General features: G+C 46.3%; 1 protein-coding gene across 4 annotated transcripts in view; it reads left to right on the plus strand.

Annotated features, from left to right (window-relative positions):
* Window positions 1-16316, plus strand: part of RAD21L1 (RAD21 cohesin complex component like 1) — a 775557-nt gene that overhangs the window by 410794 nt on the left and 348447 nt on the right. For all 4 annotated transcript variants that reach the window (XM_029611932.1, XM_029611931.1, XM_029611933.1 and 1 more), the window contains exon 8: window positions 15983-16096. In XM_029611932.1, the coding sequence (XP_029467792.1) occupies window positions 15983-16096 (114 nt within the window). The remainder of the gene's footprint in view (window positions 1-15982; window positions 16097-16316) is intronic.

Consider the following 16316-nt stretch of genomic DNA (forward strand, 5'->3'; position numbering starts at 1 on the left):
GCTTGGCTTAAGTCTTCTGACCTTCGCCCGGAGGTTCAGGACAGGCTCTCCGACCTGCCCTGTTTAGGGGATAATTTGTTTGGTGAGCAAATTCACCAAATAGTTGCTGAAGTAAAGGATCATCATGAGACCCTTAAACAGCTCTCATCGATTCCTTCTGACTTCCCTTCTAAACAACCATTTAAGAGGGAACCTAAAAAGTCATTCTTCCGTCCACGGAAGTATTATCCCCCACACACCAAGTCTAGGTCAACGAGGCCGTATCAAAAGCCTCAGCCTCGCCAACCTTGAAAGCAAAAGCCCACAACAGCTCCGCAACCAGGCCCTGCGTCGGGGTTTTGACTTTCACTTAGAGAGCAGATGCCTAATCCCTCTACCAAACATACCAGTAGGAGGTTGACTAAGCCACTTTACAGAAAAATGGCATCACATCACCACAGATCAATGGGTGCTAGCGATAATTGCACAAGGTTACCATCTAAACTTCCTAACTCTTCCTTCGGACTCTCCACCTCTGCAAGTGTGGAGACTTACTGACCACTCTGTTCTTCTAGAGCAGGAAGTTTCCCTTCTCCTTCAGTCCAACGCTATAGAACCCGTTCCTCCTTCGCAACACGGACTAGGGTTCTATTCCAGGTACTTTCTGATCCCAAAAAAGTCAGGAGGACTTCGACCAATCCTGGACCTACGGGCCCTCAACAAGTACCTTCACAGAGAAAAGTTCAAGATGTTAACCCTGGGCTCGCTTCTCCCTCTGCTGCAAAGAGAGGACTGGCTCTGCTCTCTAGATCTCAAAGACGCTTATACCCACATTGCGATAACTCAATCTCATCGCAAATACCTCCGATTTCTAGTAGGCCAAAACCACTATCAATACCGAGTGCTCCCATTTGGCCTAGCATCCGCACCGCGAGTTTTCACCAAATGTCTCGTAGTGGTTGCAGCGTTCCTCAGGAAGGAAGGCGTCCATGTCTACCCCTACTTGGACGATTGGTTGATCAGGGCCACAACCCAGCAAATCGCTCGGTCTTCCCTGACCCTGACAATTCGAACTCTAATTTCTCTAGGTTTTCTTGTCAACTACGAGAAATCCTACTTACTCCCATCTCAAACCTTATCCTTCATTGGAGCAGACTTGGACACCTTACAGGCAAAAGCCTTCCTTCCTCATCAACGTGTTCAAACCCTTGTGTCCCTAGCTTGCCAGTTGCAGTCTCAACCCACAGCAACAGCTCGCCAATTCCTCATTTTGCTGGGACAGATGGCCTCCTCAGTTTATGTGACTCCAATGGCCCATCTGGCCATGAGAGTCATGCAATGGACTCTGAAATCACAATGGATCGAAGCCACTCAGCCTCTGTCGACCATTGTCCGCATCACCGATGCACTCCGTCTGTCTCTTGCCTGGTGGACAAATCAATCCAACCTCCTCCAAGGTTTGCCCTTTCATCCACCAGATCCTCAAATAATTCTCACCACCGACGCTTCCGATGTTGGCTGGGGAGCCCATGTAAACAGTTTACAAACCCAAGGATTCTGGTCTCTAGAGGAAGCCAAACACCAGATAAATTTCCTGGAGCTTCGAGCAATCCGATACGCTCTCCGGGCTTTTCAAGATTGCCTATCAAATCACATAATCTTGATTCAGACGGACAACCAGGTGGCCATGTGGTACATCAACAAGCAGGGAGGCACAGGCTCCTTCCTTCTCTGTCAGGAAACTGCGCAGATTTGGGCAGAAGCCCTCTCCATGTACCTCAGGGCCACCTACTTGCCGGGAGCAGACAATGTCTTGGCAGACCGTCTGAGCCGTGTCTTCCAACCACACGAGTGGTCACTCAATCCCTTGGTAGCGACCTATCTTTTTCAGAAATGGGGTTATCCCCACATAGACCTCTTTGCGTCCCCTCAGAACCACAAAGTGGCCAATTACTGCTCTCTCATTCGGACTCAGCACTCTCGGCCCAGGGATGCATTCTCCCTCCCGTGGACAACCGGTCTGCTTTATGCATTCCCTGCACTTCCTCTTCTGTCGAAGACTCTTGTGAAGCTACGTCAGGACAAGGGAACCATGATCCTGATAGCACCGCACTGGCCACGCCAAGTGTGGTTTCCCATACTCCAGGATCTCTCCATCCGCAGACACATTCCCGTGGGAAAGGAACCGCATCTGATCACTCAAAACGACGGATGCCTCCTCCATCCCAATCTCCAAGCCTTGTCCCTGACGGCATGGATGTTGAAAGGTTAGTCCTTCAACCACTTAACCTATCGGATTCAGTTTCTCCTGTCCTCATCGCTTCACGAAAGCCTTCCACAAGAAAATCTTACTCCTATAAATGGAAAAGGTACACATCATGGTGCACTTCTCAGTCCCTTGATCCCCTTTCCTGTCCAATTCCTAAATTTTTGGACTATCTTTGGCATTTGTCAGAATCAGGTCTAAAGACCTCTTCCCTTAGAATGCATGTCAGCGCGGTAGCCGCCTTCCATAAAGGTATCGGGGGTGTCCCTATTTCAGTACAACCCCTTGTAACACGCTTTCTTAAAGGCTTGCTCCATTTAAAGCCACCTTTACGTCCTCCGGCCCCATCTTGGGACCTTAATCTGGTTCTTGGTCGCCTTATGAAACCACCCTTCGAACCTCTTCACTCCTGTGACTTTAAATATCTCACATGGAAAGTGATATTCCTTTTGGCTATCACTTCAGCTCGCAGGGTTAGTGAGTTACAGGCCCTAGTTACCTATCCGCCTTACACTAAACTCCTGCAGGACCGGGCAGTACTCCGTACTCACCCTAAATTCTTACCTAAGGTAGTTTCGGAGTTTCATATTAATCAATCCATCATACTACCTATTTTCTTTCCCAGGCCCCACTCCAACTCCAGGGAACAGACTCTGCATACCCTCGACTGTAAACGTGCTCTAGCTTTCTATCTAGACCGTACAGTTGCCCACAGGAAGAGCACTCAATTATTCGTCTCTTTCCATCCTAACAAGTTAGGGCAACCTGTGGGTAAGCAGGCTCTTTCCTTCTGGTTGGCGGACTGCATCTCTTTCTGCTATCAGCAAGCTGGCATTCCCTTTCAAGACCGTGTTAAGGCACACTCTGTGAGGGCCATGGCGACTTCAGTAGCACTCCTTCGATCGGTGCCGCTTCCTGACATCTGCAGGGCTGCTACCTGGAGTTCTCTCCATACATTTGCAGCCCACTACTGTTTGGACAAAGCTGGAAGACAGGATTCCATCTTCGGCCAATCTGTCATGCGTAACCTTTTTCCAACATGACGTACCAATACCCGCCTACCCGGTGGGGTGCGGATGTCCTCTACCAAATTTCACCCCAGTTGTTGTGCCTGTTGCACACCGTTGGGTACTTTTGGTGCACGTTCGGACATCCTCAGCTCGGTACTCACCCATTTGTGAGGACAACCATCCTGCTTGTCCTGTGAGAAAGCAAATGTTGCTTACCTGATGTAACAGGTGTTCTCACAGGACAGCAGGATGTTAGTCCTCACAAAATCCGCCCACCGCCCCGCAGTGTTGGGTTCGTTTTTTCTTATTTTAATTTTCGGCACTGCCTGTAGCTTTGAAACAAGACTGAAGGGGGACCCCTGCTGGCTGCAGGGTTGGTGCCGTGCTGGGCATGCCCAGTAGGGGCCAGTCAAAGTTCCAGAAACTTTGACAGAAGTTTTCCGTGGTTGGGCTCCATCCTCGATGTCACCCATTTGTGAGGACTAACATCCTGCTGTCCTGTGAGAACACCTGTTACATCAGGTAAGCAACATTTGCTGTACTCTTCTCATTGTTCCTTTGACAAGTTACCATGTTACAATGTAAAATAGGGCGGACCTTGCCCTATTCTCTCAGTTATTTGTAAACCGATGAGATATCTCGATCGAATGTCGGTATATAAAAGAAAATAAATAAAAATAAATAAATAAATAAGGCTCATCCTGTGATCTTCGCTATCTCACATGGAAAGTGATTTTTCTTTTGGCAATAACATCGCAGAGTTAGTGAATTACAGGCCCTAGTTGTTGCATTCGTCGCTGCTCGACGCCCTCACTCCGCCCTCTCTACCTCTGTGGCGACTCCCTCCGGGACAGTTGCAGCCACGGCGTCTTCTTGCTGTCTCCCTCCGGCGTCCCCGGACCGGCTCGACTCTGCGGATCTGCCTTGTTGCCTGATGACGTAGGGCGCGCCCCGATTGATATACCAGCTAGGGCGCGAACCTCGGGGGCATCCCCCTGAGATGACGTCATCCGCTTCCAATATAAAAGGTTAGCAAGGAGAAAGTCTTCGCTTCAAGCAGGGATTAACTTTGACTCGCTAGTCTCTCTACGCTACTCTGCCTCCTTGGACTTACCAGGGGTACCCACTCCTCGGGGGCCTCGCTCTCTTTTCTTTATTTCAGATTGCAGATACGAACCGGTACTCGCTTCTCGAGGGTCCATGTTCCTGGACACTGAAGATTCTCTACTGCCTGGAAGCTACCGCAGATACAGACTTTTGTGAGTTACCATCGCTCTCTCAGCTTTCCCTGGAACCAGGTACTCGCTCCTCAAGGGCCTAACCCTTTCCAGCTACTGAGCTTCCTTAAGACCTTATGTGAGATTTGTCATCTAGTTCTGGCTATGAACACAGCATACCCTGTCTACTCACTATCTATAGTTTCTCTACAGCTCAGCAACCCTGGGATCGCTGTTCCAGTACCTGAGGGACTTCAGCCCTGCCGGGCATATCAGCTCACTACTGCCACCTCTGGTTGTTCTACTAACCTCTCTAATAAAAGAACTATCTGTGTCTGTCTCCATACCCAAGCCTAGCCAGTGGTCCCTCTCAGGATATCCTCCTGGGGGCGTAGTCATCTGCCATCGGCCCAAGGATCCACCTATCTACATTCCTCTACAGCTGAGTGCCCTCTCCAAGCACTCCGCTGGTACAGATTGCTACTCCTTCCCCATCAGGAGACTTCAGCAACAGATTCATAACAGGTTGCTAACTCCTCACGGAGATTCATAACCGATTGCTAACTCCGCAGTCTAAACCCTAACAGATTGTTATCTACTCCATCTACAGGAGCTGAGCATATCAGATTGCTAACTCCTCCTTCCACAGGAGCAGATTCACAACTGATCGCTAACTCCTCCCTCTTTCAGGAGTCTGCAACCCAGTTTCCTAACAGATTGCTAACTCCTCCTTCCACAGGAGCCGATTCATAACACTAGTTACCTATCCGCCTTACACTAAACTTCTGCAGGACCGGGCAGTACTCCGCACTCACCCTAAGTTCTTACCTAAGGTAGTATCGGAGTTTCACATTAATCAATCCATTATACTACCTACCTTCTTTCCCAGGCCTCTCTCCAATCCAGGAGAACAGGCTCTGCATACCCTTGATTGTAAACGTGCTCTAGCATTCTATCTAGACCGTACAGCTGCCCACAGGACAAACAATTTTTTGTCTCTTTCCATTCCATCAAATTGGGGCAGCCTGTGGGTAAGCAGACTCTCTCCTCCTGGTCCTTTTTCTATCAGCAAGCAGGCATTCCACTTCAAGACCGTGCTAAGGCACACGCTGTGAGGGCCATGGTGACTTCAGTAGCACACCTACGCTCGGTGCCGCTTCCTGACATTTGCAGGGCTGCCACCTGGCGTTCTCTCCATACCTTTACAGCTCATTATTGCTTAGACAAGGCCGGAAGACAAGATTCCATCTTCGGCCAATCTGTCTTGCGCAACCTTTTTACAACTTGACGTACCAACACCCTTCCACCTGCCCGTTAGGGTTCAGGATGCCCTCTACTGAATTCCTCCCCAATACTTATTTATTTATTTAAAGGCTTTTATATACCGAAGATCATGTACTAGTAGATATCGCTTCGGTTTACAGATAACCAGAATTGGAATTACAATAAACATGGTGTACATTGAACAATAAACAGTAAACAAATGATAAACAAGGTATACATTGAACATGGAATACATGGGAAGAATTATGCATGGAATACATTAAATATGTATGGTACAGTTTAGGTATTATGTGACTTTATTGGTAATATGGGATTTTAAGTGAAGGCTTCGGTGAAGAGCCATGTCTTCAATTTTTTCTTGAATGTCCGCAAGCATGGTTCTAAGCGAAGGTCCGATGGGAGATTGTTCCAGTGAATAGGGCCGGCTATCGAGAAGGCCCGTTTCTTAATTGAAGACTTTGCAGGGGGTACATAAAGGGTACCTAGATAGGTTGTTCTAATGGGTCTGGATGCTGATTGATATCGGAGAGGGCAATTTAGTTCGAGTGCGGTTTGTGAGTGGATAATTTTGTGTATCATAGCACTTTGTATAGAATTCTAAATTTAATGGGGAGCCAGTGTAAGCTCTTAAGTATAGGAGTGATGTGTTCACTTCTGCTGGTATTGGTTAGGATCCTGGCTGCAGAGTTCTGTAGCATTTGTAATGGTTTGGTAGTGACAGCTGGAAGGCCGATTAGAATGGAGTTGCAGTAGTCAATTTTTGAAAATAGGATAGCATGGAGAACTGTTCGGAAGTCACGGAAATGGAGGAGAAGTTTCAAGTTTTTTAATATATGTAGTTTGTGAAAACATTCTTTTGTTGTGTTATTGACGAATTTTTTTAAGTTCAGTCGGTTGTCTATGGTTACGCCTAGGTCTCTTACATATGTGGTCGAGGTCATTTGAGGTGAGGGGGAGTTTTCATCCTGAGTGATGAGCAGAAGTTCAGTTTTTGAAGTGTTGAGTACTAAATTAAGGTTGGTGAGGAGTGTGTTTATAGATTGTAGGCAGTTGTTCCAAAAATTAAATGTTTTTGCTATTGATTCTGAGACTGGTATCAGAATCTGGACGACGTCGGTGTAAATAAAATGCATAACCTTTAGGTTTGTGAGGAGTTGACAGAGGGGTAGAAGATAGATGTTAAATAAAGTGGGGGATAGAGAGGATCCTTGAGGGACTCCGAGTGTGGCTTTGACCAGGTGCGAGTCTTTGTTATTTATTCTAACCTTGAATTTTCTATTGTCGAGGAATGACTTGAACCAATCCAGGTCTGTTCCTGATATACCGATGTCTGATAGACGGTTGATAAGGATGGAGTGCTTCACTGTGTCAAAAGCCGCGGAAATGTCGAGTAGAGCCAGCAAGTAGGGGGTCTTTTTTCAAGGCCTGTGTAGATTCTGTCCATCAGAGAAATAAGAAGGGATTCTGTATTGAGAGATTTACGGAAACCAAATTGGGCTGGAGCTAGAATCTTATTTTCCTCTAGGTATTCCGAAAGTTGTCTGTTCACTACTTTCTCCATGAGTTTGGCTACAAAAGGCAAGTTAGCAATGGGGCGAAAATTTGCCGGGTCTATTGGGTTCAGGTTGGGTTTCTTGAGAAGTGGCTTGAGGGTGGAGAATTTCATTATCCCAGGACAAGCAGGATGCTAGTCCTCACATATGGGTGACATCGGTAATGGAGCCCTATGACGGAAAACTTTCTGTCAAAGTTTCTAAAAGCTTTGACTGACACTGGCACACTGAGTGCACTGAGCATGCTCAGCATGCTATGATCCCTGCATCCACAGGGGTCTCCCTTCAGTCTTCTTTTTTCCGCTCTGCTGTAAGCATAGCAGTTGGAGCTCTGTGAGAAATTCTAACACTTTTTTCCTCATAAAAGATTTACATTTTTACTTCACAAACACCTTTCCCTGCACGGGTCTCCCTTCGCGTTGGTTTAATTCGACGTTCGGTGAGTACTATGCCATATTTTTTCGGTCGGTTCCTGTCACCTTTCTGGCTGCCAACCAACTGCGGCCTTCCCGCTCCCTATTTTTCAGTTAGTCGCACATAGCCTGCAGTGTCCCTCTGTGACACTCTGCTTGGCTATTAGCGCTAGTGGGACAGGGACTTCCACGGTTACCGGTGCCGCCAGGGCCCCTGTAGATTCAGGTCCTTTACTTTCCTCAGTACCTTCGCGCAGTAATACCCCATCGCTACCGTCTGTACCCCCTTCAGGCCATCCTGCAGTTTCAGATGCCACAGGTACCCTGCGGTACCCTGATGCCATCCTCCGTACATCATTCTATCAGTGCCATCTATGTTTATACATGGCACTGATTTATTTCCTTTGCTTTTATCAGTACTAGCGTTACCAGAATGGATGCCATCGACGAACACTTTGTCTAGTCGCTGCCATCCATAATCGGGTCGATGCCACCGCTACCCGGGGCACTTCCATCGCTGTGGGGGTCATTTCTATCGATGCCATCCTTCTATTATGGATGCCATTAATACCAGGCTGTTTTTCCATTGATAGCCATCGATACCAGGCTGTTTTCCATCGATGCCAGGCTGTTTTCCATGCATGGCATCGATGCCAGGCTGTTTCCATCGATGCCAGGCTGTTTTCCATGCATGGCATCGATGCCAATGCCATTTCCATGCATGGCATCCATGCCAGTGCCATTTCCATGCATGGCAGCCATGCCAGTGCCATTTCCATGCAGGGCAGCCATGCCAGTGCCTTTTCCATGCATGGCATCCATGTCTACATTGATTCCATCGGTGCTCATGTCCGTGGAATAAATGCCATGGGCGTCATTGTTGCCCGAGTCGATCCAATCAATACCGTCAATGCCCGTGGCCATACCGCAAATTTTGTCGACTTCCGCCTCCATACATCAATGATCTCGACACCCACGTCGTTCCCATCGGCATCTTCTACGTTTTTATGGATGCGGTCATTGACTCCGTCAATGCCCATATCATTTTTTCCGAAACCAGCGATGTTTTCGATTACCGTCAATGTCGACATAACACCGCCACACAATGCCCTCCCCTGAACACAGTACTCCATGCTTTGGGTCCTTATTAAAGCCCCATATCAGGAGCAGAGCAGGCATGCTGACAGCCATCATCGATTGCCATCCAGGACAGCGAGGGCTTCCATCTTGGTGCTGGGGAATGACCAGGTCGAGCACCGTGGCATTCATCGTCACCGACACAGTGACCGTCTGCCACCGACGCCATTCAACGCATTGCGGCTATTCTTCTCGATGCTGGCCGATGTTTGGGCCGAGCAACATCACCACTGCCATCGGCACTGTTCCACACAGTTTTGCAAGTCCCTCCTGCTCCAGAAACACCGGATCGAGGTCCGCAGAATTCTGCACTGGCGTCAAGAGACATCGAGCCGCTGCGACAATGGTTGGGTTCATGAGTTCGTCAATCGGCTCCCCTGTTCCCAGGCGTACCCCACCGACATCGGTGCAGGGTTCTGGCCCTCAGCTCATTACGGTCTAAGCGCCAGCTACACCTCTATACCTGCGCCACCATACCAGGTATCAGGGTTGAGACGGACATTAACGTCCACAGGCTAGAGGACTCCGTAAATCCACAGAGCCAGCAATCTTCACCAGCTCATCCTTCGGCGGTTCACGTTGGATGGTAAGTACCCGCTTCTGCAGCATTCCCATTGAAATGTGTTCTCTAATTCTGGCCACATGCTTAGAAAAGTTCTAGGTCATGTACTTTCCAAGAACTGTATTAGTGTCACATATCGCTATGCCAGCTATGTCAGCCACAATACCAGGAGAACCTCTCTTTCTTTTTTTTGGGTTTGCATCAGGGCTTCCTCCCTTTTTCAGCAACGTGGCTCTGCACTGATTAATGCTCTAGCTTTTGGTTCCTGTTTCAGTACCAAAGTTCCAGGTGCATTTACTGTTCTGCTAAACACGAGATCCAGCACATGCTGCCTCAACTACAAGTCCACCTCGAAGCCTGATATGGGTCTCGAGGTCTCCTTGAACAGCACTCAGAAATGCGGGTAAGACTTTACCGCTCTCACTCCCGTGGGAGGATACCTGATATCCACATTACATCAACCCCTCCAGTTGGACACCTCCAGGTTTTCCAACTAGACGGATATCAGAGCAGGTTCCCGGTACACTCCCCTTCACGCTTCAAAGCGCAGAGGGGGGTTGTGGAGTTTTAATTACATTATTCTTTCTTTCAACAGAAAGTAGTTACTCTCCGCCCATCCTGGACCTCAGAAATACCAACTTTCTTCAAAAGACACAGGTAAAATGGTACCTCTCGTTACCATGTTTCCAAAACACAGTAAGTACATTATCTCTATTCTTTCTATGTGCCTCATGGTGAGTCAACAATCTTACAATTCCAAGCTCTGCCGGTGGCACCAGCTTCGCAACTGAGGTATTTCATTGACTCAGTATCGGTGACTGCTGTTTCTCTATGGAGTCCAACATCACTCACGCTTTCCTTGCATGGACAGCTGCATAACCTAGTCTATTCCTGCTCATGCTCGCATTTACTTCAAGTTGAAAGTTTGACCACAAATCTTCTCAACCCAATGTGCGTCTATTCCGCTCCAAGCAGTTACGCATAAACTTCCTGGATCTTGTACCATGAGTTATACCCTTGTGCCTTCTAATACTGCCTCTGCAACAGTTCTTTGTGCATACAGACAGACAGCATAGGGACAATGTGCTTTCCAACATACAAGTATACACAACATCCTAGCTGCTCTGCAATGAAGCTGCACAGCTTTATCCTTAGCCCTTGCTCACTTTATGCATCCTCGGGCCACTGTTCTCAGACACTTACTGAACGCACTAGCAGACCTTCTCCAGATAGGTCCATCCTCTCGAATGGTCTTGGACATGTGTAGTGAGAGAAATCTTCTAGAGCGGAGGTCAACCAAACTTGCCCTCTGCTTCCAAATCGAACCATACGGTGCATAGATTCTACTACCTACACATGGTTCCACTGCATTCACATTTACGCCTTTCTTCCATCAAGGGCCTCCTAAATGTGTCTCTTCCGCTACCTCTCATAACCAACACTCTTATCATGCTGAACCGGGACGGAGTTCATTGTTCCTCAGGCCCTTGTCCTGCCCGAGACCAGTATGCTTCCCATACTTCATAGCCAAAACTCTCGTGAACCTACAACAGGACAGAGGAACAATAGTCCTCTTAGCCCTATATGGGCTTCGACAAGTATGGTTTCCCATATTCCTCGACCTCTCGATCAGAGACCAATTCGCCTGGGCACAGCACCCACTCTCGTAACTTGGAATCAGGACAAGTCGTGTCATCCCAACCTAACAACTCTTGCCCTGACAGCTTGAATGTTGAAATTCTGCAACCACTTAATCTTTCAACACAAGTCTCTAAAGTTCTCGTAGCTTCATGAAAGCCTTCCACACGTAAACCTTACCACTTTTAGTGGACTAGATTTACCAAGTGATGCACACAAACAGGTTTTCACCTTTTTTCTTGCTCCACTCTTTCTTGTACTAGATTACTTATATCACCTTTGGATTATGGTCTCCAGACATCCTCTGTAAGAGTACACTTAAATGCCATAGCGGCATATCACAAGAAAAAAGGGGATACGCCAATAACAGCGTGACCCCTAGTATGTCGGTTTATGAGAGGCTTACTTCACCTTAAGCCCCCCATTCGACCACTGGTCATTAAATGGGACCTAGTGTGATACATTCCTGCGACTAGAAATTTCTTACCTAACAAGTATTTTCTAGTAGCCATTCCATCGGCTACGAGGGTCAGTGAGTTGCAACCTCTCGTCACATACTCACCCTACATAAGGTTCCTGCATGACACAGTAGTCCTTTGCACTCACTCCAAATTCCTACCAAAAGTAGTAACAGATTTTCACTTAATCAGTTAATAGTCTTGCCTACTTTCTTTTCAAGACCTTTCTCTCTAGCCAGGGAGAGAGAGTCTTATACACCTTAGACTGAAAACGTGCACTAGCTTTTTACCTGAACCGCACGGCAGTCCATAGGACATTCAACCAACTCTTTGTTTCTTTTCACATAAAATGAACCAAGAGTCGCGGTAGTAAGGCGGACTCTCTCCGACTGACTAACAGTCTGTATCGAATTCTGTTATGAAAAAGCAAACGTTCCTCTCCAAGGGCGAATAACAACACACGTAGTAACGGCTATGTCTACATCAGTAGTACACTATCGTTCAGTGCCCATTATTACCTTATATAAAGCTGCAACATGGAGCTCCCTTCACACCTTTGCAGCTCTTTATTGCTAGGGCAAAGAAAAATGACAAGATTCGGCCTTTAGACAATCTGTCTTACAGAACTTGTTTCCAATATATTCCCAACTCCTTCTACATCCAACCTGCTGTGATCTTCGGCTGCCTCATTTTCACCAACAATTCTTCACTGTTGCTTCACTACAGAATGACTCAGCCTCTAGCTTGCTAATCACCCATATGCAAGGACTAGCATCCTGCTTGTCCTGGGATAAAGCAAAATTGCTTACCTTGTAATAGGTGTTATCCCAGGACAGCAGGATGTAGTCCTCACAGAACCCACCCGCCACCCCGCGGAGTTGGGTCCGATACGTTTTATTATTTTCTTTTATATTTTCGCTTACGCATAATGCTACAAACGAGACTGAAGGGAGACCCCTGTGGACGCAGGGATCATAGCATGCTGAGCATGCTCAGTGCACTCAGTGTGCCAGTGTCAGTCAAAGCTTTTAGAAACTTTGACAGAAAGTTTTCCCGCACTAGGGCTCCATTACCAGTGTCACCCATATGGGAGGACTACATCCTGCTGTCCTGGGATAACACCTATTACAAGGTAAGCAATTTTGCTGTGTGTCCGGTACAGATCCTTGAGTTAGAGAACAGTTAATAATCTCCGCTAGAGGCTTGGAGATAATTTTGGGAATGGTGAGCAATAATTTAGAGGGAATAGAGTCAGTGGGATGAGTGGAGGGTTTCATCTTTTTGAGCATGGATTCAATTTCCAGGGAAGTGGTGGGTTCGAAAGAATTTAGTTGTGCTTTCTGGTCTATGCTGGGAGAGAAGTGTGAAGGTGTTCCTGTATTAGAGGAAGCCAGTGGGGCTATTAGTTTAAGGATTTTATTTTCAAAGAATTGTGCAAGTTCTGTACACCTCGATTGGGCTTGATCGTCTGGGATGATTGGAGAGTTGGGTTTTGTGAGCTCTGTGACGTAGGATAACAATGCTTTGGTGTCAAAGAAGAAATTGTGAATTTTGCTGGCATAATAGTCTCTTTTTGTGCGGAGGATATTATTTCTGTAGATGTGCATGAGGGTTTTATACTCAGTTAGCGTAGCAGTGGAAGGTCTCTTTCGCCATAAGTGTTCTTTGCGTCTTAGTTCTTGTTTGATTTTTTTCAATTCCTGTGTGAACCAAGGTTTTTTGTTCAAGGTGCCTATTGCACATCTTGGGTACATTTGGTGCATTTCTCGGACATCCTCAGCTTGGTACTCACCCATATGTGAGGACTACCATCCTGCTTGTCCTGTGAGAAAGCAAATGTTGCTTACCTGTAACAGGTGTTCTCACAGGACAGCAGGATGTTAGTCCTCACGAAATCCGCCCGCCACCCCGCGGTGTTGGGTTCGTTTTCTTATTTTATTTTTCGGCACTTCCTGTAGCTTTAAACGAGACTGAAAGGGGACCCCTGCTGGCTGCAGGGTCGGTGCCATGCTGGGCATGCCCAGTAGGTGCCAGTCAAAGTTCTAGAAACTTTGATAAAAGTGTTCCGTGATTGGGCTCCATCCTGTGATGTCACCCATATGTGAGGACTAACATCCTGCTGTCCTGTGAGAACACCTGTTACAGGTAAGCAACATTTGCTATAGCGAGTGGAAAACGTGCAGCCAACCCCCCCGAAACTAATATCGCCCACCAAAGTCAAGAGTTAATTTCGGCCGGCACCGGGAAAGTGTACAGAAAAGCAGAAAAAAATGCTTTTCTGTACACCCTCCGACTTAATATAGCGATATTAAGTCGGAGGCCCCAAAAATAAAAAAAATTAAAAATCTGCCCGCGGGTTGGAAGACACATGCTCAATTTTTCCGGCATCCGTTTTGCGATCCCGTGGCTGTCAGCGGGTTCGAGAACCACGCCGGTAAAATTGAGCGTCGGTTGTCAAACCCGCTGACAGCCACTGCTTCTGTCGAAAAGGAGGCACTAGGGATGCACTAGTGTCCCTAGCACCTCCTTTTACCATGTACCCTAATTTGCATATGTTTCTTTACTGAATCGTGCGCCCAGGAGAGTGGCCTGGGCGCTTGCCGGCTCTCCCGCGCGTCTCACTGTATCGGCCTGTGTGTTAGGCCATTTACTGCATCCTAACAGTCTAACATGGGAATAGTGTGAGGTATTCAAATAGATTGCATTATTCTGCTCCCACACCACTTATATTAAAATGAGCTAATTAGCACACATTTGAATGCTAATCAGCTCATTATTACCCTAAAGTATGCAAATCAAATAATGTAGCTTGCCTTAAAAATAACATTAGTTGATTTGAAATTAGCTACAAATCGAGTTGTAGCTAACTTCCCCCCAGGAGCATCAGGATACTAATGTATGTCCCAGTACTCCTGCGATCACCCCTAGGGGTGTTTTCTTAACTTTCGGAGGTGGGGGGGAGGGGGATTGACTCAGGGCTAAGCAATCCCTTTAAGCAATGGCAGTCCTACAGCCCTGGAGCCACCATCGTACATTCTTTAGGGGTCATTTACTGCTGCCATATTTTTCCCAAATTGAATATACTATGGCTTAGTGAATGAGCCGCTAAGTTTCTACCTTATGCAGTGGAGGGTGAAGTGATTTGCCCAAGGTCATAAAGAGTGTGAGCTGGATTTGAATTCTGGTTTCCCCGGTTATCAGCTCTCTGCTCTAATCAATAGGCTACTCCTCCAAGCAAGCTTGCTTTTTGCAGATAATTATAAGCTCTTCAACAGAATGGACATCCCTGAGGTGACAGATAGAATGAGAAGGAATCTAAAAAATTTGAGGAGAGGTTGTTGGCGTGCATGGCTGTTAAAATTCAGTATCAAAAAAGTATACAGTCATGCATCTGGGATGCAGAAATCTAAAGGGGGGGGGGGGCAGTATACTATAGTGAATGGTGACGGTGGTTGAGGGAGATGAGATGCTGATTTGCTCTAAGCAGGAGAGAGACCTCGAGGTGATCATATCTGATGATCTCAAGGTAGCAAAACAGTGTGACAAGGCAGTGGCCAGAGTCATAGTGATATTCGGGCACATAAGGATAGACATAACCAGTAGAGATAAAAGAGATGATGAGGCCTCTATAAAGGTTGTTGATAATGAGATTTTGCTTAGAATATGTGTCAAGCTCTGGAGGCTGAGCTTTTAAAGCATAGAGTGGAAGCAATTTAAAGAAAGGCTATCAAAATGGTGCATGATCTGCCACAAAAACCTTATGAAATGAAACTTAAGGACTTAAATATGTATACCCTAGAGGAGAGACGGACAGTATAGTGGAAACACTCAGGTATAAATGCAGAAGAATCAAACTTTTTTCAGAGGAAGAAGTGCTATAGAACAAGAGGTTTGATGTTGCTGTAAGGAAACATCAGAAAATATTTCTCCACTGCAAAGCTGATAGATAACTGGAAAGGTGGCCGAGACAAAAACGGTAACCAAATTCAAGAAACTTAGTATAAACATATAGAAGTCCTAGTTGTGAAGAAGTGAAGGAAAAGCCAGAGATCAACTGGGGTCTATAGCATTGCACTAGGAATGAACTTGGGCAGACTAGTTGGGTCTTAAGGTCCTTATCTGCTACCATATTCTGTATGTTTCTATGAGGCTACTGGGGGTAGATGAAGTGTTATGTAAGGAAGCCTTTCTTCTGAGAAGCGGTAGCAGAAGCTTGGAATAACCTCAAACTGGTGCTGGTGAAAGCAAAAATGGTATCAGAATAAGAAATATGCATAGAACAACCACAGAGAATCCTTAGTGATAGGTAAGCACTGGTAAAGTTGGATCAAATAGATCTGCAGTACTTCAATAGGAAGGGAATCTAAACAAATTGCATGAGTCTGGTGCTCTTTATTTGTTGTCACTGTCTATGTTACTATATTGAGTAATAGTATTTTTTTGTTGATCGGGTGTTTGAAAATAGATTCACACAATGCAGCATCGATACTTCCAGCAGAAAGTCACACATTGCTGAATGAAACTACGCTCTTACCCAAAGAAGATGAAGGATTTGCTCTTGAACCAGTTGATGCTACAGGTCAGAAGTCAAGATTTTCAAAATAATTTGGGTATAGACATTTATCTCCTGATGTTGTACAGTATTCTATTTGTCATGCACAATTCTTGTCTGATAGGTAATAGCAAGAATGCAAGTCATACAGTATTAAAGTAAGAAGATCAATGGATATCTGTAAACAAAATTATCTAGAAGTGAACTCTACCATTTGTAATTGGTGATGGTGATAATGGTATTGTGA

Source organism: Rhinatrema bivittatum, chromosome 8 (assembly GCF_901001135.1).
Source record: "Rhinatrema bivittatum chromosome 8, aRhiBiv1.1, whole genome shotgun sequence".
Taxonomy (NCBI): Eukaryota; Metazoa; Chordata; class Amphibia; order Gymnophiona; family Rhinatrematidae; genus Rhinatrema; species Rhinatrema bivittatum.